Source organism: Labeo rohita, chromosome 16, assembly GCF_022985175.1.
Source record: "Labeo rohita strain BAU-BD-2019 chromosome 16, IGBB_LRoh.1.0, whole genome shotgun sequence".
In the NCBI taxonomy this organism is placed as follows: domain Eukaryota; kingdom Metazoa; phylum Chordata; class Actinopteri; order Cypriniformes; family Cyprinidae; genus Labeo; species Labeo rohita.
Genome location: NC_066884.1, coordinates 15,214,996 through 15,242,553, shown reverse-complemented (window position 1 = coordinate 15,242,553; position 27,558 = coordinate 15,214,996). Strand labels below are relative to the sequence as shown.

Genomic DNA, 27,558 nt, shown 5'->3' with positions numbered 1-27,558 from the left:
CGGGTAGTTCAGGACAAACAAGGGACTCTCTATCACTAAACAAAAAAGACAGCTGTGGATCATTCAAGTAACAACACAGTATTAAAAATCAAGCATATGTAATCTTTTGAACCAGGTCATTTTTATAAATTCAACTATTATTTTTTCTTGTGTACTATATGTAAACATCTTTTATGTGAAATATATATTACTCACGTCAGTACTAAATAAACAATGCATTTTATATGATCCCTTTTATTTTTAATGACTCTGAAAGGAGGATGCAAACTTTTTACCTCAACTGTAGTTTTACAGCATTTTGGTCGTAATTAAAACCACTGAGTTTCCGCTGAAATGGAAGACACTAAAGACATCTTGGGTGATGTTTCACGAGAAGTTCATTTTCATGAGTACAGCATAGCTACACCACACCTTCAAATATAATAGCCCCTTTAGCAAAATAGGCACTGAATGGGCCCAAAAACAGACAAGCACGCTTATTAAAGGATAAGTGTCAGGACCCAGTGTCTGGTTACGCGGTTATAGAAAGCAAAAATATTCTGCGTGGTTTAAAACGATAGTGCTTTATTTTAACCACCGTTTTGTTTGTGTCTAAGCCTGACAGAATTATACTGGGAGGGAACGGCTTGAATGCAGGCCAATTATCTGCTTAGTGCTGAAATATACCGTAAAACATATAGCTGAATGCTTGGTACCTGTTTCAGAGCGGAAAAACGTCATCTCCTCCCTGCTGGGTAATACATCAATGTCATACGTCTCTGTTTCTTTTCTGGTGCAGTTACAGAAGAAGTGACAGCGCAGCCAGTGCCCTGCAAATGACCCGCACGCGTCTCAAGTCATTTTAACAAAGACGAGAATAAACACTGAAGAAAAAAGACGGGAACAATCCAATCACCGTAACATTATTTTGTTAATGAATATTTGCATACGGTTGTACACTACCGTTCAAAAGTTTGGGATTGGTAAGAATTCTTTTTTGTTGTTGTTTACGCGTTGTTTTATCAAAAACCTTATTATTCAGCGCAGAAGTAGGCCTATGTGCGAGACTTCCGGTTCATTAGCCGCTATAGGGACATAAGAGAAGAATAACAAAGTGCAGTGAAAGTGCTGTCTGCACGACAAACCGGTGTGTTCATAACTAAGATAATACAGTAAAATAATATGGTAAGACAACAATTTGCAACATAAAGCAGTAGAACAAACTGTTTTATACAGCTAAAAATAGCTGGAAGCAGATGTAATTTATCGCTGTGATGACAAATCTACATTTTCAGCAGCATTATTTCAGTCTAAATGATTATTCTTCAAAAATCATTTTTATTAATTTGTATTAATACTATCAATGTTGAAAACAGTTGTGCTGCTTAATATTGTGTTAACATAAAAAAAAATCAGGATTCTTTGATGAATTCAAAGTAACAGTTTGAAATCCTTTTGGAACATCATGTTTTACTGTCACATTTTTCCAGATTTAATCCGTCTGAATAAATTAATTCTTTAAAAACAAACAAACAAAAAATGTACTGACCTCCAACTTCTGAACAGTGTACCTGCATTAGCTAAGCTTATTATATAGTGAACTTTAGCCTAAAGTGGGAATGTTTTAAACTTGATATTAGTTGTTTAACTAAATAAACGGTGACATATACAGCATTGATTTTCTGCGGCGTAATCATTCTTCGGCTGTTCCAATCTTTTCAACGCATGGCAATGTATACTAAACAGATCGCAGCACGGCGAAGCACTATCAGCCTATTAGATAGCACAAGCTCTAAAAAGTGCATTTGTGCCACTGCGGCACACACGATAGGATGTTCATACAATATGACCCGTGGCTATTATAAGACTTATCTCTAAAGCCATTTATCACAAACTTGCACTGATTGTGAGGATCTGGCACCCCCATCATGTGAGGACAAATTGCCCTGGAAGGGCCTGATCTGTGAAAAATAACACACTGCGAGATTACAATGCATCCGGTTCTCTCTAGTGAATACAATTACGCTTGATAAATGCCTCCACAAAAACAAATAACAGTGCCACAGTTGCAACGTTTGCAGGGTTGTTTATTCTCAATATTCGCCACAGGGCGGCGCACTTTTAAGGAACAGGTCCCATAATGCCAATAACGGAGTGCAGATGGCATCTCAACACTAGTGTACAACAGTTTAGATTCATACATAAAAATGCAATTCAAAATTATTGTAACAAAAAAAAAAATTGATTAAAAAATATGGACGTAACATACTTTGGATTTAACATTTTCTCTCATGTCCCTTTGCAAAAAACATACATAAACAATTAAAGTGTCTGCCCATATATTGGTTAAAAAACATATTCATTAAAAAAATTGCACATTTCTGTCTGAACATACACTTCTTGCATATTTTATCAATTTATAGACTGGCATTTAATTTAATAACATATATTCATACAGGAATAATAAGTCCAGCATGTCCACTTTAAGGAGTTTACAATACTTAAACTAAATGCACATGTTAAAATGCTTGAAAAAAAAAGTGACAAACACAGACCTGAGTGTGAGAAAGTGGCGGTCCTACTAGTAATGCATGTAAACACCCTCAAAAAAAAAAAAGGACGGCTTCATTTAGTGAAGTTAAAATGAGCACTTGAGCACCTGTATACTCACATTCAGAAGCTTAAAGACTCTTGTGCGTCTCTACTGGCAGTTCCAGGCAGGATTTGCATAGACTGGCTATTGTAATTGTTCATAAAGGATTAAATATAGCCTAGAGCTATGAGTTTATTTGAAGACTTTATGGAAACCTGACTGCTGGGACTCTTCAATTGTATTAGTGTACTCCCATCAGTACCTCTGCAATATGTAGAAGTCTTACAGCAATATTTTGAAGTTTAGCTGCTTAGTGTCAAAAGTGTGATCACAGAGCTTCAGTGATCGTCAGGTCATGCTGGTAGTGGATGACATAGTAGTCATGAACATACATCAAAACTGCGATAGGTTGACCAATAATGAGCGAGAGCCACACAGCAGCATTTCCATAATTACCACGAAGAAACCTGGCCACAAACCATGCCAATGGGAGCTGAAACAAAGATTTTTGTAAATAATTGTAAAAAGGTGCTGTCAGAAAAAGACAAATAATTATATATATATATATATATATATATATTTATTTATTTATAATAATAAAAAATCATACCTGTGCCATCATACCCATAAATGCCCACAGTCTGAACATCCTGAGAGGGACACTGACCAGGTACTGCAGACAGACACATATATTCACATTAAACACATTGAAAGTTTCTAAGAGGACTTTTTAACATTTGTGCATTTTACCATTTTAAACCTGCAGTTATTAAAGCTAATTCACTGCATTCAGTCATCTGACTGATTCAGTTCATTATTTGGAATGAGTTTTGTGTTCCCCTGAGGCGGATTCAACAAATTACTCATTGACTAATTGAATAAAATTTTAACATTATTTACTCACCCTCACTGCCACTACAAAGCTGAAAAAAAATTCTGTCAAACACAGAAGTTGAAATATTTAAAGATTCAACATCAGGTTCTTAACCTGCAGTTATCAAAGCTAATTTACTAAAGAAGTGAATCATCTGACTGATTTAGTTCATTATTTGGAATGAGTCTGATTCAACAAATGACTCCTTGACTTTAAAATAAAATTCTATCATTATTTAATCACCCTCATTGCCACTGCATAGCTGTATTTGCTTCCGTCGAACCCAGAAGTTGAAATATTTAAAGATTCAACAACAGGTTCTTAATGTGCAGTTATCAAAGCAAATTCACTGAAGAAGTGAGTCATCTGATTGATTCAGTTCATTATTCAGAATGAGTCTTGTGTTCAACTAGGTCTGATGCAACAAATGACTCATTGATTTTGCAATTCTATCATTATTTACTCACCCTCACTACTACTGCAAAGCTGTATTTGTTTCCGTCGAACACAAAAGTTTAAATAGTTAAAGGTTTAACAACAGGTCCTTAACCTGCCATTATCAGAGCGAATTCACTGAAGAAATGAGTCATCATTTTTCTGACACAGCAAATGACTCATTGACTTTAAAATAAAATTCTGTCATTATTAAGTCATACTCATTGCCAGTGCAAAGTTCAAATTTGTTTCCGTCGAACATAAGTTTAAATATTTAAAGATTCAACAACTGGTCCTTAACATGCAGTTATCAAAGCTAATTCACTGAAGAAGTGAGTCAACTGACTGATTCAGTTCATTATTCAGAATGAGTCTGATTCAACAAATGACTCATTGACTTTAAAATAAAATTCTGTCATTATTAAGTCACCCTCAGTACCACTGAAAAGCTAAAATTTGTTTTCATCGAACACAAAATTTAAAATACTAAAGATTCAACAACTGGTCCTTAACATGCAGTTCTCAAAGCTAATTCACTGAAGAATTGAGTCATCTGACTGATTGAGCTTATAATTCAGAATGAGTCTTGTGTTCAGCTGAGTCTGATTCAACAAATGACTCATTTGCAATTCTGTCATTATTTACTCACCCTCACTGCTATTACAAAGCTGTATTTGTTTCTGTCAAACACAAAAGTTGAAATATTTATAGAAAAAAACACACCCTGGTAACAAAGAACTGTCGCTGTATGACAAGAATTGCATAAGAATTCCTTAAAAAATGCCCCCTTTTATGTTTGACGGAAAATATAACAGCATACACAGGATTGACATATATATAAGACATACATATATATATATATATATATATATATATATATAAAAGAACAACACCAACCGAGTAATTTGAATCCACTCATTCATTTAAAATAATAATATGGCAACATATTATTTAGCTCAAAAGTCATATAATATATAGATTTGTTGTGGTGCTGCTGTTTTAAATCCCAAAGAGCAGTGCATGAATCTCTGTTGGTTATATGAACTGGTACTGTACATCTCATTTTTGTGTACTACTGATTCAAGAAGAACTACACCAATAGAGTGATTCCTTTGAATTCACTCATTCATTTAAAAGTAAAGAGAGGACAGTGCAATAAAAAGTTTTTAATTGATTTCTGTCAATATATTGTTTAGCTATTTATATTTATTTGTAAAAAATATACATATTTGCTGCTGTTTTAAATCCTGAGGAGTGGTGTACAAAAACCTGTCAGGTTACATGAAACTAGAGACTCAATTCACACCAGGAAACACAGCCACAAAATGTTGATTAAGTACCGAAGCGTTGATCACTGTGTCCTTTAACTAACCTTTAGTTAACTCCAGGTGTCTCAAAACACTGACCTTCCTGTTACCCCTTCACTAGATCGGGGCTAGATCGCACCACATCAGCTCTAAATAAATAAACCTTTTTAAAATTTCAGCGTATCTTTACAGCTCCAGTTTTAAATATTCGTGAGACGAAACTTCACTCTCCATCTGAGCTTTCGGAGTCATTACTGTGATCCGGGGTCCGGTTCTGAGGCGTCCTGTGAAGGTCAATGTTTTTTAATAAGACGGTTAAGAATACTATCTGCCTGCACCTGCGGATTGGACACATCTTCCTCCCTGATTCCTCCCCCACTCTCTCCCTTCCCCCAGCTCAGCTCACAGCTTATCACAGAGAACAGCAGCCTGATAGGAGCCTGTTCTTCCTCTTCCTCATCCCTCCGTCCTGACCTTCATCTCCTCTGAAGAACGGTGGCTACCAGCCAAACGCCGGGCACCTGCTTCTGAGTCAGGGAAATGAGACGACTGCCTCGGGAATGGAGAACATCTAGAATTTTACAAATGATTCTAGAATACACAGCTGCTTCAGAGAACAGCTGCTTGCTGCAACGCCCAAAGAGACCAAAGAGTTTTGATTTTTAGTACTTTTAAGTTCTTTTTCTGCTACGCTGGAATTGAAGCGTACTATTTTGATGAAAAATACTGTCTTACGTTTCTAATACTTTATTTCCCAGCCTTATATGCAGAGACATCTGAAAGTATACTATGATTCAAATGATTAGGGTCAGTAAGATTTCCTTCTTTCTTTTTCTTTCTTTTTTATTTTTATTAAGACATTTATAATGCTACAAAAGATTTCTATTAAATCAAATGCTGTTCTTTTGAATTTTCTATTTATCAAAGAATTTTTTAAAAAGTATCACTGTACAAATATATTAAGCAGCACAACTGTTTTCAACATTTATCCTTGATAAACATGTATAAAAAATTCTACTGAAGACAGAAGATATTCAGATTTACGTCACATGAATAAATTCCATTTTAAAATGTATTTAAAAAGAAAAAAAAAGTAACTGTAATTGTAACAATGACTACATTTAAAAACATTAAAAATGTCCTACCAACCCCAAATTTTTGAAAGATACTGTAAGCCAATTGTTAGGTATTAATATTTGCAGAAATAATAAAATTTAGTTGACACCAATAAGCCATTAATTATTTTTATGTTATGGCTTATACAGTTGAGGTCAAAAGTTTACGTCCTCCTTTTAGAATCATTAAAAATGTTAATTATTTTACCAAAATAACAGAGATCATACAAAATGCATGTTATTGTTTAATTATTACTGACCTGAATAAGATATTTCACATAAAAGATGTTTACATATAGTCCATGAAAGAAAATAGTAGTTGAATTTATAAAAATGTGTTGGTTTTCCAGCATTTTTGTGTATTTGAACACTTTCCAACAATGACTGTATGATTTTGAGATCCATCTTTTCACACTCAGGACAACTGAGGGACTCATATGCAACTATTTAAATGCTCACTGATGCTTCAGAAGGCAAAACCATGCATTTCGAGCCAGAGGGTGAAAACTTTTGAACAGAATGAAGTTGTGTACATTTTTCTTATTTTGCCTAAACATTATATATTTTTTTCATTTAGTACTGCCCTTCAGAGGCTACAGAAGATAGTTGCAAGTTTCCCAGAAGACAAAATAAGTTAAATTTACCCTGTTCTTCAATTTCAAAATGTTTTTCCCCTCTGGCTGTCAATGCATTGTGTTTCCTTCTTGAGTATTAGTGAGCATTTGAACCTTCTGTAATAGTTGCATAATACGAGTCCCTCAGTTGTCCTCAGTGTGAAAAGATGGATCTCAAAAAAAAAAAAATCACACAGTAATTGCTGGAAAGGGTTCAAATACACAAAAATGCTGGAAATCAAAAGAATTTGTGGGACCTGAAGGATTTTTCTGAAAAACAGCAGGCAGTTTAACTGTTCAGAACAAACAAGGGACTCATGCTGTGGATCATTCAGGTTTGAACGGGGTCATTTTTATAAATTCAACTATTATTTTCTCTTGTGGACTATATTTAAAGACCTTTTATGTGAAATATCTTATTCAGCTCTGTACTAAATAAACATCAACATGCATTTTGTATGATCCCTCTTAAGTTGGTAAAATTATTACAATTTTTAATGATTCTGAAAGGGGGATGTAAACTTTTGACCTCAACTGTAACTGGTAATTGGCTGATATTAAAACAGGATCATATTTGGCTAAAAAAAATACTAAAAAACTAAAATAAGTTGTTTTAAATGCTACAAGTGAATTTGGATTTTTTTTTTTAGATTTGCTAAAATTACATTTAATAGTGTTATTAAGTAGTATTTTTAAAGATTAACTTCAAGTGAGCCATATACAGTTGTTAAAGTTTATGTACTTCGTTATTTTACTGGTCCTAATAAGTAAACCAAAGTAATATTTTATACATAAACACTAGCTTCTAAAATATCACAGTGTGTTGCTATTGCTCATGAGAAATAGCACATTTCTAAAACGAGAATAATTCACACAGGTTGTTACCCTGCTCAGACTGTTAACTTTCATTTGCCATGACCCGACAGAATATTTAAAACAGTGTGTGATTTATGCACATCTCACCTCATGAAAAAACGCAGAGGCGAAAAATACAGCTGATTGGCTCAGTAACTTGCCAGCACCTCTTCTCAGCAACGGCTTGTAAAAGTGCCTTTGAAAACAGGAGAGAGAAGCACATAAACTCACAGTCAGTGTGAACTGTAAATAACCATATATTTCTTGCGGACAGATCACATTATAGTCTCTCTTCATTATAGTCTCTGTGAGTTTTACTGTGTCGTATTTCATCTGGCCTCCCAACAGCTGTCTGCGGTCTCTTTCAAAACCTCCGTTCACTTACCGGAGACACCACTTGTGCACAGGAATATTCCAATTTTGCCAGAAGTATGTTATTGTCTCGGAGTTCCTAAAAGAAACAGAGTGTCACCATCCATCTGAGACTTAAAATAAAAACTCTACATATGAAATAGAAATTGAACAGGCAGAGAAGGCACATAAAAACCAGACTGACTGCATTTAAAGCCCATCAAACGCAGTATGGGGTGGAAGTGGAACCTCTAGCCGATCAAATAAAGCTTTTTTTTTTTAAGAGAAATAACTGTAAAGATCACTCACCACCAGTCACGGTAAAATTCCCGATCTCCAAACCTCAGCAGCTCAGCCACAAAATTCATTGAGGAATGGAAAAACCAGTAGAAGAAAATCAACCAGATGAGATGGTTAGGCACCTAGTATAAAAACAGATATCAATATTCATTCCTTCTTGCTTCAAATCTTCCATCAAAACTAAGATCTACTAAAAACCTGAACACAGGTCTTATGTTTCTGAGGAGGAAGTGTTTGACAATGAAGTTAGTTTAACTTACTGCCAGTCTAAGCAAACGCTCTGTCATTCTAGTGAAGTCCATTTCCTGTAAAACGAAAACCAGTTTCACAGAATTAAATCTTATTTTTAAGGCACATTTTAAGATACAGCACATGAACAAACCTTTAAAGGCTTCATTGAACTTCGAATGATTGGCACCATCCACTGAAAGACAATAGAAAGAACATTAGATATGAAATATGACGTGAAAATTGCAGGTTTGATGTGATTACCAAATGCACTGTGATGCTCACCTGCTGCGTTAAACCAACCAATAACTGAGTGAGGAGCAACTGCAACAGACAAACAAACCAGATTTTGATTTCTCACTAAATATAAAACGAAAATGTTAACAGTGCTATTTACAGAAGCGTGTGTGTGTGTATGTGTGAATTAAATGTGTAATTTGCAACAGCTATAACTGGAAGTAATGCTCTAACAAGAAGCACTTTCATAAATAAAGATTACCCTCATATATTCCTGCCGTGGCTCCCGGCAGTTGTTTGCAAACAATAAGCTAATTCCCATGATTTATTGCCATTTGCAGATTTAGGCAAGAATGCAATATTCACAAAATAAGCAAGGCATAATATACTGTGAACAAATCTGGTTGTACAACTTATCAATGTAATGATGAGCAAGAACTGTCAATACTGGCAGGAAATATGCCTCTAAGCCAACAGCCTACCATCTCAAAGAGCCTCCTGAGCAGAAATCCCATTCGGATGGATTCAGAGCGGGGAAAATTGAGCTCATAGCAGAGGGTTGGAGCAAAAACAAAATAATACATATCTGAAAAAAAAAATAGACAGTCAACATAATAACTACAAGCCTCAGGTCATATGAAGTTATAGTATCTGACACTGTTAAAGGGTAGTACACTCAAAAATGTCGTAAATGGTGGGGGAGACTGACACGGAGGAGAAGAAATTGTTAAAGGGGTCATCGGATGCCTATTTTCCACAAGTTGATATGATTCTTTAGGGTCTTAATGAAGAGTCTATAATATACTTTGGTTAAAAATTCTCAATGGTTGTGCAAAACAACACCCTTTTTACCTTGCCAAAATCAGCTCTGCAAAAATCATCTCATTCTGGTTGAGGCTGCTTTAAATGCAAATGAGCTCTGCTCTTCTCTCTGTGATGTGACGAGTCTGTTTACTTTAGCCACGTTTAGCCGCTAAACTTGCTAACTAGCACATTATTAGTAAAGACGATCGCAGAGATTCATAAAAAAACCCTTATACTCACTTCTGCTGTAAGTGAAGCTGGATCACGAATGATTTGCGTGAACCTAGACAGATATATGTAGATCGGGAGGTGCATTCCCTTCACAAACAAACATAATCCACTGCATCCTCAGCGGCTCAGATGTCGGGAGTAAATGACGACCACTATGTTCATTATTACATCCAGCAACACCTCAAATGCTCAATTTGAGATATTCTTGTCTAACTTACATTCCTGCTCCAGCATGTCACAGGACTGTTACAGCTGATCTGAGGTAAAACGCTCATGTCAATCAACTATCGTGGGAGTGGCCTCTGTCGGTGTGACCGACAGGCATCTGAGAACGGCTCGATTTGAAAAAGGGGATATTATTTTTACAGATTAATTAAAAACCACTCCATTGATTTTTTTCATTATAGGGTAGATTTGCACATACACTGCCAACACATATTAATGTTCAAACAGCATGTAAAAGTGAACTTAGCATCTGATGACCCCTTTAAATAAAGTCGTTATTTTTGTTTTCGTTTCACACAAGAAGTCTTCTTTTAACTTCATAAAATTTCTAGGCCTTGAACGTGGTAGTTGCGCTGCTGTCTATGCAGGGTCAGAAAACCCTCAGATGTCATCAAAAATATCTTAATTTGTGTTCCAAAGATAAACAAAGGTCTTACAGGTTTGGAACGGCATGAGGGTGAATAATTAATGACAGAATTTTCATTTTTGGGTGAACTATCCCTTTAAAATTGTTGTTAGCATGAAAATAAAACAAATTCTTTAATTATGATTGGAAATAACATTTGGAGGTACAGCTTACCCCTGAGAGAGAGATTTCCTGGGTAGGACACATGCGACTGCATACCGCTTAATGCAGATGGAGATGATGGACCTAAGGAAAACAGAAACTGTCAAGATACAAACAAATCTGCATCTAAAGCCATTTAAACCTGATGTTCAGCTGAAGAATGAAGTCTCTGCAACTCACACTGCATAATCACACAAGCATTTACTGCAAAACATATTGAACTGTCAACCAAACACCAAGGACTAAAATGATTATTTTACAATTTATCTTGTAACCAGTCCCTTCAGGATTTTTTGCAATCACAAGAACTGAGGGGACAGTCGACCCAAAATTGAACTGTCATTATTTACTCACCCTCATGTCATTCCAAATCTCTATGCCTTCCTTTTTTGTGAAACATAAAAGATATTATGAAGAATGCTGGTAACTAAAGAGTTGACGATAGTCATTGACTTTCATAGAATTATGTAAGTCAATGGCTGTTGTCAACTGTTCGGTTACCAACATTCTTTAAAAGATCTTCTTTTGCATTCAACTCATACAGGTTTGGAACAAAATGAGGGTGTAAATCATAACAGAATTTCCATTTTTGGGTGAACTAGATTGCATTGTGGTCTTACTTTTGCAATTTTTCTGCAAACACGTTAACCTGAGGGGGAATCTGTGTCTTAACACTATTCTGCAGAATTATGAAATTTCTATACTGTGTCACTAATTGCCTTGTGCATTTTATTACATACACACATAATGATTATTGGTAGATTTTCACTATAAAACAACACAAAAAAACAGCAAATATTACTAAAATTTTTTGAGAAAAGGTGTGGAGAATTTATTTATTTTGGGCTTCCTGGACTGTATAACTTTTGAACAACCTCTTACACTTTAGTTTATGTATGAGCATCTAAAAGGGATAGTTCACCCAAAAAGAAAGAATCTGTCATTAATTACTCAGCCTTGTGTCGTTCCAAACCCGTAAGACCTTTGTTCATCTTCAAAACACAAATTAAGATATTTTTGATGAAATCTGAGAGCTTTCTGATCCTGCATAGACAGCAGCACAACTACCACGTTCAAGGCCCAGAAAGGAAGTAAGGACATCGATAAAATAAAATACGAGAATACAAAAATAACAACTTTATTTAACAATTTCTTCTCTTCCGTGTAGGGCTGTCACTAACAATTATTTTGGTAATCAAGTAATCTGTCGATTATTCTGACAATTAATTGAGATAATTATAATAATTTTTTGTTGTAGTAATAAAAATAGACCTAAGTGAACAACAGCTTTTAAAATGACTTAAAATACATATATAATAGCAATGAGGTAATAATAATTATTTTGATTATTATTTTGTCTTACGGGTTTGGAGTGACATGAGGGTGAGTAATTAATGACAAATTTTTCATTTTTGGGTGAACTATCCCTAAACAAAATTTATTTTGCATAACACATTTTTCCCTCAGCCTTTAATAATTAATTATATTGGGATTGTTGCTAATGGTCCACGAACAATTTTCATGGATGGGGCCCCCCATACAGTGCCATATAGTGCACTACACATACTGAACTAGCAATATATATGTGTTCCATACAGTTCATACTGATGCACGTCATGTTTGATGAAAGGTGGATGTATTTACTCACATGAAAGAGATCTGGAGAGGCTGCGGGCCTTCACTTTCGTTCTCTCTCTGCACCACCTGTTAACATCCTTATACGAGTATAGTTTCAAAAACAGGATGGTGTAGACTCCCAAAGCAAACGCCCCTCCAACTGCATAAAAAGGACACAGAATCACGCCATTAGACAGACTTATTCGACATAAACGGAACTCAATTCGTCCTTTTCATACCTGAATATGCAAAATAAAAGAGGTTTGTAATGCAAATACACTTCCATCACAACACCACAGCATGCCCCTTTCAATGGTTCATAACTCATAGTCACATGACCCAGCACGTCCAGACTCATAGACCATCACCACTGTAGCGTACACAGACTTGGCTCATACTCATATGCTCCCTCCACCACCGCTTTATCAATAGCAGCCATATGCTGGGTGGAAATGGTCCATGCAGGGGCTCTGGAGTGCGTCTATGCCCTAGAGAGATGGACTCAAGGGCTATAGGACCAGCACAGGCCCTGACGGCCCCTGAAATGACCTGGCTGTCTGGTACAGGAGCAGTGTGTGCGGTACTAGGCTGACAGATGGAGGCACATTTTCGCCTCCCGTGGTGCAAACAGATGAGAGCGGACAGAAGAGCCAGTGAAAGTTGTGGTATGGAGAAGAGGAAGTGGTAGAATATGTATTCTACTATAATGCATTGAATTTAGGTTTCAGTATTTGAAATGGCTAAACATATCAATTTATCACTAATGAGGACACAATGACGGGCAGACTCAAACCTGCATTTACTGCTTGAGCACCATTGATAACCATTAGGCTGTGGCACTATTCCAATGATATGTTTACTGCTATACCTTCTATTGTGAAATAAAATACTGTTCACATGCCATCTGAGCCCATGAGATCTGAATGCTAGTATAAAGGTGGATTAGTTTAGTCTGTAAATCCTAATTTGGTCACGCCAAATCATTTCTGAAAAGCTGGATCACCTGGTCACATCACATATTATGGTCAACATTAATGTAACAACAAACAAAGCTTTTGTGCTGATGACTGTCTAGAAAAACAGAGAGTAATTAATAAATTAGTAAATTAATATATTAGGGATGCACTGATACTACATTTCTTTAAAAATCATAATCATCATAATAACAAAGTAAAAAACGCTTTTTTTGTTATGACCATTTTTGAAGAAGAAATGCATATATTTATGTAGTGTGAAGTCTGATCTTTGAGATTTTTTTTTTGTTGTTGTTACATTTTTACTGAACTGTGCCATAAATTTGTCCTATGGTGTGACATAGCAAAAATTAAGAAAAAAACAACAACAACTTAATAATAAATAAATTATTTTCATATAGTGTTATTTATTTAATATGAAATTATAATTAACATAATTTTCCCCCATGACTTGTTGGAAAATTACAAGACAAAATTTGACAACAAGACAAACTTTGCTGTCATCTGTTCAAAAATGCTGAAAATAAACCATTTTAAGATGAGAGATATTTCTATCTCCCCTATTGCAATACTCAACTGTTTTTTTTAAAGATATTTTTAGATAAAAACAAATCTGTGGTTCTTTTTTATGTGTCACACCATAGGACATTACGTCACACTAAAGGACAGAAATGGTAGTTATTACAGTATTCCTATTTAATTTTGAACATGTAAAATGAGAAAGTAAGTTTAATTTTGATACAAACAATATCAACATTTTTTTTTTGTTAAACAAAAATAATTTTCATTAACAAAATTTAGTCTCGTAGTCAATCAGTATGTTACTGAAACTTTTCTAGAGCCCCCCTGCTGCATGTGCAGCACAGCTAAATATTATTGATATTTATGATACAGCTAAATATTATTGTTATATGATTGAAACTATATATTCGTTAAGATGTGAATGAATTTTTACAACTATATAGCTACTCTTTTTTTTTAAGGGATGATTTTGATTCTATTTACTTTCTGCATCGTTCTCTTAGAGATTAAAAAAGAATAAAAATCTTATTTAATTATTTTAAATGCTTTTTAAAGAGACCTTGTCCTCTGGTGTGACATCTTTGTCCTATGGTGTGACAGTAAAGGCGTCACACCGGAGGACATTTTCTATCACACCATAGGACGTTTCAGCCTTTTGTGTCAATTAATGACCCTGCTATTCCAAGCTAACCTGTCATTAGCGGTTTGCAAGACACATTTGCATAATTTTCCATGATTATGTAGTTTAACAAAGTTTTTACTTAAAAAAAAAAAAACATAATTTAGGGGTGTCACAGCAAAGGACAACAAAGGGTAACAGGACCATAAATGGGGTCCTAATACAAGTTTTTTCTGGAATTGGCCGATTTAATATCAGGGTAATTATGAACATTTTTAAGCTTTTCTTTTTAATTTATAAAAGTTGTAATTCATTGAACCTGCAAGACAGTCACACCATAGGACAATTTTGACAAAAAAAAAAAAACATTCCAATAACACTGCAGCTTTTACAACAACAGTTCGAATGATTTACAGCATTTTAAATAATGACAATATTAATTATATTCATTTTTATCTTGTTGGACAGTGAAAATGCTATGTCACGTCAACAACCCATGTATCAAGTATAGTCTCACCTGGTGTAATAGATGGCAGCTTCAACACGACAACCATAGGAAAACACAAGATGATCGTTAAATTAAAAATGTAGATCAGCAGGCCGACTTTCTCACTGATCGACCCCTAGAAAACACAATGAGGAGACATTTAACTGTACATGTACAACATTGCAGACATTAAAACATGTCTGATAGCAACACAACCACACCAAACAACACAATCGCAGACAACCAAGAACACCATGAAGCACTATAATCACAAAACAAAGATGTTTAGATAACATAATCAGACAAATGACCAGAATGACACCATAACATATAATTTGCATTTGGTGCACATAAAAATGCATCTTCTCTCTAATAGCCCTACACTTTATTTTTTATGCAAGTCTTACACAACATCAGCAAAATGCCTAAACTGTTTACAAGTTCATTCAGTTTCAATTCAGCTAGTTGAGTAAATGTGCTGATACTTCGCAAGCTCTCTCAAATATGCCAGGCTTTTTAAAATGCAATGAATCAAATTTGCCCTCTAAATTGAACTCTTCACAACCCCTCAATGTAATTCCAAACGCCAGATTATACTGTGTGAAGTGACTGAACCCCTATATTTTTATGACAACAGCTTTATTCCTTACAATAACCTGATTAAATGTTGAAATGTGAATGGCTTTTGAACTTACCATGGCTAGTTTCCTCTCGGTGTACAACGCCACAAGTATAAAAACATTAGAAACTGTAAGCAAAGAATTGTTATAATGTCAAATATTATTATAAAAGCATTTCTGCAGGGTGTCATGAAACAGAAGATGGTCAAAAAGCAATTACGTACTTCTCTTTCTTTGATAACATGCAAAATTACACAAACAATCTACATTTAAGTAGTTTAACAAAGAGAACAAACATGGGAGTGTCATCTGCCAACCTAATTTTAATAATGTCCCTCTCTGGACTACAAAAGAACAGGCTAAACTGGAAAATATATGCTAATCTTCTTTTAAAATACATACCAATGACCAGGCATGCAGCAGGCCAGCTATAAGGGTTCTTGAGGAACAATGACACCACTTCAATGGGGTCCACCAAAATGCCATACCTTCAACACAAAGAATGGATGTGAATTATAAGATGTTCTGCAAACTTTAAATGTGTAAATATTTATAAATGTTTACACACTGGACATAACATGTTTTATTCCTATACTGGTCTCTTGCTCTGAACCACTGATTATTTGCGGCAGTTTTTGCAGGCAGCTGTATACATACTGTCTGTAAGCAGCAGTGTGCAACATGATGACAGCATATGGTTCTCCCAGCATGGGGTTCAGTGTTTCATTCCACTCAGGGAGAGAAAGGCCTGTACACTTATCAAACAAACCCTATAGACTAGATCTTCGTCGACATGACACTCAAAACACAGAGCGGAGCTGCAGAGAATGTGTTTTTACACTTTTGTGTCCATTTGACACCTGCTCACGCTGGAGACACTGGAGATAAAGGTCAGTTGTTTGATGACGTTTGAGGACTACTGTACATTCTGCTGTCATTCTGTTGCAGTGCAACGAAGAATTAATACAAATATGTACGTGTGTGTGTATATATATATATATATATATATATATATATATATATATATATATATATACATATATATATATATATATATATATGTATATATATATATATATATATATATATATATATATATACATATATATATATATATATATGTATATATGTCCACCAAACACACTGGTAAATGCCAGCAATTTTTTATAAAAAAAAATCTACATCATTCTGACCTTTGTCACAAAAAGTCTTTTTTGTTTCCTTTTCCCCTATCACGTTTTAGAAAGCATCAGAAATTATAAATCATTTGAAAGCTAAAAACCTCAAAATTCATCCTTTGAATGCCATTTTAAAATCAGACATTGCATTACCATGGAAATGGGACTTCAAAATCATATTACAAAATGTATTTGTTCATGAATTATAACAATTTAAGTTTGAATAGTGCACTTTTATGTCTATGTTTAAAAATGGGGTGACAGTTAAGGGGTTAAACTTTTGTATGCTTGTTTAGAATCACCCGTCGCATGTGCTCACCAGCTTTCATGAAGTTTTGAGTTTTGCTTTAGGCTTTGTAGGATTTGGGGTAAATTTGGACAGGCCGCTTTTCTAAACAACCCCGCTATAGCTTCGCAAAGGACAAATTTCAACATTGTTTTTGACAATTACTGACCTAGAGAGTTCAGAGAATTGTACTGCAGTGTTTTTTCTCCAGAGCGAAAAACCTAGGACTAGTTCGCAAAAGTAGGGGTTTGTTTTACATCTTTTCAATCATTTAACAAACAATTTGAATGACAGCAGTGGTTCTAGAGGTAAAGCTGTCCGGAATGAGGAGTTCTAGCACAACGTACAAATGTTTACGTCCTTGAAAAATGCAATTTCACCCCCCAGTAGTCAATTTCTTTCAAATTTCTCACAGACCTTTGGGGCTGTAAGTTTCGTTCCAATTGGCCTTCGTTAACCTTGTTAACTTTTTTTCTTAACCTAACTTTTTTTTTGATAATTATTGATATTCACTTTTCAGAGAATCTTTCTGCACTGGTTTGGTTCAAAAACCTATGACTAGTTCGTAAAGGTTTGTTTTTCAAAAAATCCAAAATACCTGAAAATTTAGTCTGGCTCACAATCAAATCTGAGGTTTAGGAGGTATGAGTGATTTCGTACCCCTTGGTGATGATGTTGGCGGTGTGAGTATTATCACTACTCGAAAGTTTCAACTCTCTACGACTTACGGTTTGGTCTGCACGATCAGTTTTACGTGGAGATTGCTGATCCTTGGCTGTTCTAACAATTGCAATTACAATAGGGTTTCAGCTCTATCATCTGATATAAATATTGCTCAATATACAATAGTTTATTCCCTTGAAAAATGTGTTTTTGTCCTCCAAAAGTTTTTGAGTTGAAGGTTCAACTTTTTTTTTTTGATAATTATTGATATTCACTCTCCAGAGAAACTTTCTGTACTGGTTTGGTAAAATCGGGTGAAAAACCTATGACAAGTTTGCACAAGTAGGTACCTGAAAATTTTGCCAGGCTCACGATCAAATTTAGAATGAGTTTAGCAGTTATGAGTGATTTCGTACTTTTGATCACTGCAGAGCCCCCGTCAGGCTGGCTGGGGCAAGCCTTGATGACGTTGTAGGTGGTGTGAGTACTACCATCACTCCAAGTTTCAAGTCTCTACGACTTACGGTTTGGTCTGCACAATCAGTTTTACGTGGAGATTGCTGATCCTCAGCCGTTCTAACAATTACAATAGGGTTTTAGCGCGATGCGCTTGAACCCCTAATAAGGTCACAATTAAATGGAAGCAGTGACAGTATTGTGATGTATATTAAAAATGAAAAAATGTGAGCTAGGGACTTAGTTCAATCCATTGGTAGTTGGTTTTGATAGAGGAAGATCTGAATACGAGCTTGCAGTTGATTGTAAGAGAGAAGTGAGTTTTAAGTGGACTGAATGACCGGAGAAGTTTAAAAAAAAAATTAAACACACATGAATGAATCATTCAGTATATAATGAATTTTAATTTCTTCCCGACTTTACACATTCAAATTGTGTTGACTGTTTCACAAGAAACTGTATGCATACTGTATTTGTTCATACCTGAGAAGGTTTTCCAAGAACAGGCGTGCATTGCTCAAAACCTGTGAAAGGGCAGAGACACACATCCATGAAGAAAACAAATGAAAACCAATGCAAGAATACATCACTAAGACTAGCTAAACATGTCAGAACTACCAGAATAAAACCTGCCAAAGACCCTTATTCACTGTCTGTACGCAGTTTGCAGAGATATATTGAAATTCATGTCCATAAATCTATACAGAAGACAGACACACTTATTCATATGTACAGAATGAGAGAGAACAATGGAGAAGAAAAGGAAGAAAATGCAAATGCAAGCAGAGCCGTACTACTAGAATATGAAAGGAAAAAGTCCAGCTGAAAAAAATTGCAGAGGACAAAATAGAGTCATCTCAAAGCTCACATTAACAGTATGTTGAAAAGCGTGAATGCATTCTTCACAGTTTTGAAGACAACGACTTGGCTGGCTGTCCTCCATGCTCAGCTAGTGTTTAGACAGACAAGCTGTTTCGAGACATTTATTTTTAGGCGTCACTTGGCATTAAGTGCGTCTCCATAAACAGACACACTGATCAACGATTCTTCACATGCCACATGACTGCCACACACCATCCGATGTTACTTAAAATGTGTCATTGCAATACAATTCTGTCACTAGTGTGGGTTTTCCTCTGTCAAAATTAAGTCCATTAAAGGAATAGTTTACGCAAAAATAAAAATTTGCTCAAAATGTATTCAACCTCAGGTCATGCAAGATGTAGACAAGTGTGTTTCTTCATCGGAACAGATTTTGAGAAATTTAGCTTTTTCACTTCCTTATTAATGGATCCAGTGCAGTGAATGGGTGCCGTCAGAATGACAAATAAAATTTTCCACAGGTAATCCACAGGACTCCAGCCCATAAATCTTTTGATGTGAAAAGCATGTCTGTAAGAAGCAAATTCTACATTAAGACATTTTTAACTTAATAAAATCTGAATCCTCTATCCATATTGCCTTCTCGTCCAGTTTGCACAGATCAAGCACAGTTTACACGAAAACAGTGTAAAGCAGTTCTAAACAAATATGCCAGTGGATTTTGATGTGAAAGGACAACAGGGGATGGACCTTCTCACTTGAGGAAGCATGATTATAGATTTTGGACTGGAGTCGTCTGGATTACTTGTGAATTATTGTTTTGTTTTTATCAGTTGTTTGGACTCTTATTCTGACGGCACCCATTCAACTGCAGAGAATCCAGAATGTTACATTTCTCTAAATTTGTTCCAATGAACAATCAAACTTATCTACATCTTGAATGGCCTTGGGGTGAGTACATTTTCAGCATATTTTCTCCTTTTCAATTAACTATTCCTTTAAGTAGTTTGAGAGTTCAAAGTCCAAAGTCCAAAAAGAGATATTTTAGCTTCTATAAGATCTAACACTTCTACCTCATTTTCAGAAAGAAAGCCAAACTTTTCCATGTGACTCATATATGTTATACGAACACAGTATACCCTCAAAGACAATATATTTTTATTTTCCAATGATCAGACATTAGATGTCTGAGCAACAAGTTGGCTTCTTTTAAACCACAACATAATATTTAATCTTTTTTAAGCTCTGTAAATGCCTTGCGTAAGAGGCAGTAAAAATTATTAGTACTAATCTTTGGTAGCACGTCTGAGCGAGAGGGAATGTTTACAATCCACAATGATATCTGTGACACAGTTTAACTAGAAGAATGAGTAGGCAAGTCAAAGCATGTAGTCTAACAGGGATCGGTGTGCGTGACCGTTTCAGACTCACCAGCATTACCACACACCAGTTCAGGATGCCTCTGTAATTTCTGAAGCTGCTCGCAGAACTCAGCATCGACTCCTGCAACTTGTGGCAACTATAAGGAGGGAAAATGTTTATGTCATTCTTTCTTCAGTCGAAAAGAAATCATGTTTTTTGAGGGAAACATTTCAGCATTTTTCTCCATATAATGGACTGATATGGTGCCCCGATTTTGAACTTCCAAAATGCAGTTTAAATGCGGCTTCAAACGATCTCAAATCGGTTGTAAACAAACTTCAAAAATCATTTCAAAATCATCTTACATCGCTGCAGAAGTTCCGACCCAGTCTTTGCAAAGTGAACATGCAAAGAAGATCAAACAAAAAAGATAAAACAGCGATATAGGATGATTTTGAAGTTGAGGGAGAGCATGAGATGGAAGTTTTTCTACATACCCTAACTGTCACGATCCAGAAAAAAACAGTCCAGGCAGGGCGTTTGACATTAAAAAGTATATAAATTGTATTATTTTCCTGAAAATAACCGATCGTTTCACTGGATAAGACCCTTCTTTCTTGGCTGGGATCTTTTACAACCGCATTTGGGATCGTTGGAAGCCTCTTGGAAGTTCAAAATCAGGGCACCATATCAGTCCACTATATGGAGAAAAATGCTGAAATGTTTTCCTCAAAAAACATAATTTCTTTACGACTGAAGAAAGGAAGACATGAAAATCTTGGATGACAAGGGGGTGAGTACATTATATGTGAATCTTTGTTTTAGAAGTAGACTTTTCCATTAAAACCCATCACAGCAGTTTCCTAAACACCTGTTTATTGCTATACAGTGCAACATATTGTTCTGATACAATAGTGTATTGTGTGATGAATGTCTAAAGGTTGATCTAACCAGGATTTTGACTCGATCTAAATCTGATTTGCTTATTTCAGGCAATCCGCCATTTTGGAATGAAAACGAGGCTGGTGGGAGAAGTGAGATAGGCAAACACACAATGTTTTCACAGGTGGCATTGACATCGTCTTTGATGGGTTAATGGAAATTTCAGGTATTGGATTTTGCTGCTTTAGGATTTAAGACAATGGATTTCATTCATTATTCATATGGGCTGCCATACTGACAGAAAAACAAATTATTCATAATTGTTTGCTCTCGAGTCACTTCAATAATTGTCAATACAACATGAGTACGTTTTTATGAGGTGTGAACATTGTGCATGATTGTACCTGCAAATATGAGATCTTTTGTATAGAGCAAGTGTAGCTCCAGATGGCAGGGAATCTGTTTAAAATCTTTCTTTAAAGAAGTTTTGAAGGAAAACTCCTCTACCTCATAAGTTTCATACTTTTATCCTGCTATTGTTTGTACTTTGCCTGTGACTTTTTATTTACTTCTGGGGTTTTCATTTCAAAATACAATACGCGCTTCTTGAAGTCAGCCTATAGTGCAACAGTGCCCGCCCACTTTTTCAAAGGCACTGTTTTTGGAAGCATTTTTGTTTTTGTTAAAAAGGTATAAGTCATGAACCAAACCAACTAGCTAAAATGTGAATCACAACATTACAAACTCTGAAGCCAATAATGATTTGAAAATCATTTAACTAAACAAAGGTACAAGCAGTGTTGAGGAAAGTTACTTAAAAGTAAAATTTACAATATTGCGTTACTACCTAAAAAAAAGTAACTAATTATGTTACTTTTTATGTTACTTTTGCGTTACTTTTTACATCTGGGCTTACATCTAGGCTTGTTTATTTTTAATATAAAAAGTTCTACTTTAGCAAATGTAAAAGCCCTCTTACAACAAAAAGTGAAATTAATAAGCCCCAGGCTGAAGTAAATTCACATCTATATAGTAGAACGCATGCGAAGAAGGTTTTATTGCTGAAACACTCTTCAGCAATAATAAAAAAAAGCAAAAATGTTTATCTAAAGTCATTTTTGCTTATTAGTATGGTTGATCTGGATCATCAAAGGTCAGAAGCAGAGACATTGGTTCATAAAATGTGATTAAATACTTAAAACATATATATGTTATTTAACATATTTATTTATTGCAGGTTTGTGTCATATTCTGAGTATGCACTGAGTTTAATTCATTTTGATGAATACTGAATCAGTTTTTTCCTGAGTGAGATGAATTAATGCATGTTTACATTTAGTCAAGAACTAAAGTAATATCATGTTTACTCAGCGCACACAACACCTCTGTACTTCCAATTTCTCTCAACATCCCTGCTGAAAAAAAAAAGCTAAAACCAGCCTGGTTGGCTGGTTTAGGCTGGTCAGCAGGCTGGTTTTACAGGGGTTTTGGCCACTTCCTCAGCTGGTCAGGCTGGGAGAACAACTGAAACAACCATCTAAAACCATCCTGACCAGCTTAATTGCTTAAACCAGCTATTTCCAGCTTAAACCAGCTAAGACCAGCCAACCAGCCTAGGCTGGATTTAGCTGTTTTTTCAGCAGGGATGAGGACAAAGACTTGTTAGTCAATAAATGGGAAAACAAAGTAACTGGCGTTAGATATTTTCTTGTAAATTAAAAAGCAATGCGTTACTTTACTAGTTACCTAAAAAAGTAATCTTATTACGTAACTCACATTACTTGTAATGCATTACCCACAGCACTAGGTACAAGACTGTGTACTTTATTGATGGAAAGTACTACAGTCTAGGGCTGTCACTCACTAATTATTGTGGAAATCGAATAATCTATTGATTATTCTGACAATGAATTGGATAATTATAATAAATTCTTTTGTAGTAATTAAAATAGACCTAAGTGAACAATATCCTTTAAATGTCTGAAAATACATATATAATAGCAATGAGGCAATAATTAGCTCAAATTAAGTATCAAAAGCTAGTAATAATATGGTTTTATTGAACAAAACTGTTAAAGTACATGATGTATTATGAACAATAGAGCTAATGTACATTACGCAGATAATGAACGTTATAATAGACCCAAACTCACAACAACATGCAGAGATGAAGTTTGAGACGCTCCACACTTCAGCTGCTCCGACATGTATGTACATAACCTACATGCATGTAAATAATTAAACCGTATATTGCATATATTTGTTTAATTGAATCATAGCGTTTGTGAATTCTTAATAGCATTATGGTTTATTATAATTTTTAAAGGGGTTTAATATCACTGATCTATATATAATGAGTGGTTTAACATATGGAATGCGCCATTTCTTTTGCCTTTTACTCGACAGGGGCAAAATCGAATACTCGGAAAGAATCGATGAATCTTGCAGCCAAACCCATGAAGCACTTTGAATGACATGATCGAACTAAAAATACAGATAAATATACTAGTTTTTGTTTATAGAAAAAACATACTTTATGTTTATTGCAAAACATGCATGTGTAATTAAGGAGATGGTCTCTACTACAATTTACAGTGCTTCATGGGAGTGAGCAGATTTCTTTGCAGCATCATGGGTAAAGTAGTTTTTCACCAGGAATTCTAATGTTAAACATTATTTAAAACAACGAGTTGAAATATTGCGGGCTGAGGCTTTAACAAAAGCATATTATATGGATTAACAACCAAGTAGCTCACAGCAGGTGAAAATGAATTCAGCAAATGACTGCACTCTATAAACGAGGACACGCCCCTCCTCCCAGTTTTACACATCTTTTTTTTTCAACACTCTATTCTTAATTTATTACATTCCCGCATATGTAGTATATCCCCAATCTATTTTTATGTAACTGTGTAGCTAAGAATCCTATAATCATCGCATATATTATTTCCTGTTTTGCTGAATAGTTCTTCACTAACAGTAAGATAAGTGAAATGACCGTACTTAGGGTAAAAAGGGGTTAAACGTCCAGTACTGTGCCACATACAGTACGCACACTGGCGAGTCCTGCTCCGTCTCTTTGCAGTGACCATCTATCTTTGTTAACAACAATCTACGTTTTTGCATGACGTCCTGACGTAGACTGTATCTCACCTCATTTTGTCGTAGCGATCGCATTTTTGTTTGCTGTCTTCGTTCAGCTGTAAGTTTTCCGTGAAAGACTCTCGCGCCTTGTGTCCGCTTTTGAGATCACTGGCTGCCGCTGCTGCGGCGGTCGCGCCGTTCCTGAGTTTCACAGTCTCGCTCTTTGCGCTTGTGATGGTTGCACGTCTACGATTCCGTGTGATGGGCCCAAAATCATCCTTGTCAATCATGATTCCAGGAGGTTTACAGCAAGCCTTCAGCAAACGAATGAAATAAGCCGAGTCTACGCAGGAGTTTCATTAGGCTCTGCGACCGGAAAAACAAGCTTTTGCTCAAAGCCCCAGTTTTGCAAGCTCTCGGGCTGACGCAAGATTTGTAATAATGCTGTTTGACTCAAATGAATGTTCGTGGACTTTAGCACGTTTGACAAAAACACGAGTGTCAGGGACGTTTACGACTTTTCCCCGGATCTATTTCCGCGTTCATTCCGGCATGTAAAAAGACTCGACTAAGCCAATAGGAGTCAGTAGTGTATAATAGTGTAAGTCTAAGCTGCCATAAAGGTCATGTTGTGATATTTGGCAAAAAAAAAAACATGACCTTTATAAATAATATAAAGAATAAGTTGAACAAAAAGTGAAAATTCTGTCATAGTTTACTTTTGAAACTCATGACTTTCTTTGTGGAAGAAAGATGTAATAGACCCTGAGCCTCAGTCACCATTCACTTCAACTGGGTCTTTTTTCCATACAGTTAGAGTAAATGGTGACTGAGACAGTTATTCACTCTGGCGTCAAAGTAGGAAGAAAAGTCATCAGGGTTTGGAACAACGTGGGCGAGTAAATTATAAAATGATCAGTGGTTGAACATTTTAACTGTAGTACGGCATAATTCACTTCGTGTTTAAAATAATAAATATGGGATCTTCAAGCGGTATATGTTTTTCTTTCATAATCGTGCTGTTAAAATATTGTGTTTTTTAATAACGGGACCTATTACTAAGTACCTCAGTTTTATAATATTTTTAAATATTGAACTTTAGTAAATATGCTATTCTGGAAACAACAGTTACTTTCTGTGACAGTTGAAGTGCAGGATTTTGTGTGATTCCAAAATACTTTATTCCCAGTTTATTCCAAGAGTTACGAAAACAGGTGCAAATAAGCTCGAAAATGTGCAGTGTGCAGGCAACCGTTATCTGTCGTCTGAAGTTTTTGACTTCAAACAGCTTTACTAAGATGCTCAGTGCTCATCGAGGCAGAACATTTCACCTTCCCTCTTATCAAAGTTGCAAAGTAAACTACAAGAAAACCGTCTGCAGTAAATCAGAGTGTAAACATGAACCTGAGAAAGACATTTTGGAAACAACATTTTGGATGCAGTGCAGTGCCAAGCAGGGCAGCTGAAATGGTTGCGTGCAGCTATCCTGTATATAAAGGTAGGTTATTTTTTGATTCCAGTGCATTTAAAATGTAAAGAAAAGGGTGCTTAATTAATACATCAGCTTTTTTATGTCAGTAGCATCAAGCAAAATGTGACTTTAGAATTCATATGGCCACATTTGTTGTCTGCTCTCTCAGTAAAGATACTGCCGCTTGTTTCACTTGGCTGCGAGCCCCTGGATGAAATAGGGGCCCGGGAAAGATTAATTCTATACATTTCAGTGGCAGGTTGATTGTATTTTATGCCTGGCCGCATGACTTGTGACCCTCTCTTCTGTCAGGGCTGTCAGAGCAAGCTGGCAGGGGCGTTTGGTTGCGTAGGCCTGAGGTGGGGAGGTATGTGCCCGGCTGCGAGCGTGTCCTTGGTTTTGTAATGAAGTTGTGAGGCTGAAATCACTCACTCCTGCGTGCCGTAGTGGCACGTCATGTTTTATCACAGGGATGCCACATTTACTCAGTCATTAGGGACCGAAAGCTAGTTTATCTCAGTTGCGATCCAGGCAGACTGATAGACACTTCAGGGGTGGCACGCGTGTCAGCACTTTTGCAGTTCAGTCAAGGACTCGACTCCTGATATCGCTGTCGTTCTCTATACGTCTCTGTCTGTCTCACGCTTGCTCGCTCTCACGTATCATCCAACAGGTTGATTCTTTGAAATAATGTCTGCCATAATGGCATCACTATGTGACAAAGCACAAATTATGAGATTAACAAGTCATTATGCCGCCCATGAAAGATGCATGACGGGTCCAGGTGACTATTTTCCCAAACCAGAGAAAAATATTATTACTCAGATGTTTTTAGATTTGTACACTACTAGTTAAAAGTTTTCGGACAGTAAGATTTTTATTTATTGTTTTTTTAAAAGAAGTCTCTTCTGCTTACCAAGCATGCATTTATTTGATCCAAAATACAGCAAAAGCAGTAATATTGTGAAATATTTTTACTATTTAAAATAACTGCTTTCTATTTGAATATACTTTAAAATGTAATTTATTCCTGTGATCAAAGCTAAATTTTCAGCATCATTACTCCAGTCTTCAGTGTCACATGATCCTTCAGAAATCATTCTAATATGCTGATTTGCTGTTCAAGAAACATTTATTATTATTATTATTAGCAATATTTAAAACAGTTTAGTACATGTTTTCAGGATTCTTTGATGAATAGAAAGATCCAAAAATCAGCATTTATCTGAAATAAAAAGGTTTTGTAACATTATACACTATACCATTCAAAAGCTTGGAGTCAGTATGATTTTTTTTGGGAAAAAAATTATAGAAATTAATACTTTTATTTAGCAAGGATGCTTTCAGTTGATAATAAAGACATTTATAATGTTACAAAAGATTTCTATTTCAGATAAATACTGTTCTTCTGAACTTTCTGTTCATTAAAGAAACCTGAAAAAATTATATTCAGCTGTTTTCAACATAATAATAATAATTATATATATATATATATATATATATATATATATATACACTACCGTTCAAAAGTTTGGGGTCATTAAGACTTGTAATAGTCTTTAAAGTAGTCTCTTATGCTCATCAAGACTGCATTTATTTGATTAAAAATACACAAAAAAAAAACAAAAAAAACAGTAATATTGTAAAATGTTTTTACAATATAAAATAATGTTTTTTATTTTAACATACTTTAAAATAGAATTTATTCCTGTGATGAAAAGCTGAATTTTTATCAGCTGTTACTCCAGTCTTAAGTGTCACATGATCCTTCAGAAATCATTCTAATATGCGGATTTATT

At 35.4% G+C, this 27,558-nt stretch overlaps 1 protein-coding gene across 2 annotated transcripts in view; it reads right to left on the bottom strand.

Moving 5' to 3' along the window:
• Positions 1-2,049: 2,049 nt before the first annotated feature.
• The window catches only part of dgat1b (diacylglycerol O-acyltransferase 1b), a 43,599-nt gene continuing 18,090 nt past the window's right edge, over positions 2,050-27,558 (bottom strand). The window contains exons 1-17 of one of the 2 annotated variants that reach the window (XM_051131591.1): positions 24,358-24,820; positions 20,392-20,479; positions 18,622-18,662; positions 15,958-16,043; positions 15,631-15,683; positions 14,966-15,071; positions 12,365-12,493; positions 10,729-10,800; positions 9,371-9,474; positions 8,937-8,975; positions 8,806-8,847; positions 8,684-8,728; positions 8,433-8,545; positions 8,158-8,223; positions 7,881-7,968; positions 3,183-3,245; positions 2,050-3,065 (exon numbers count right to left, since the gene is read on the bottom strand). In XM_051131591.1, coding sequence (XP_050987548.1) covers positions 2,901-3,065; positions 3,183-3,245; positions 7,881-7,968; positions 8,158-8,223; positions 8,433-8,545; positions 8,684-8,728; positions 8,806-8,847; positions 8,937-8,975; positions 9,371-9,474; positions 10,729-10,800; positions 12,365-12,493; positions 14,966-15,071; positions 15,631-15,683; positions 15,958-16,043; positions 18,622-18,662; positions 20,392-20,479; positions 24,358-24,578 — 1,521 coding nt within the window. In that variant the 5' untranslated portion in view covers positions 24,579-24,820 and the 3' untranslated portion in view covers positions 2,050-2,900. Of the gene's footprint in view, positions 3,066-3,182; positions 3,246-7,880; positions 7,969-8,157; positions 8,224-8,432; positions 8,546-8,683; positions 8,729-8,805; positions 8,848-8,936; positions 8,976-9,370; positions 9,475-10,728; positions 10,801-12,364; positions 12,494-14,965; positions 15,072-15,630; positions 15,684-15,957; positions 16,044-18,621; positions 18,663-20,391; positions 20,480-24,357; positions 24,821-27,558 lie in introns of those variants that run through there. The other variant, XM_051131592.1, reaches the window with a different exon arrangement.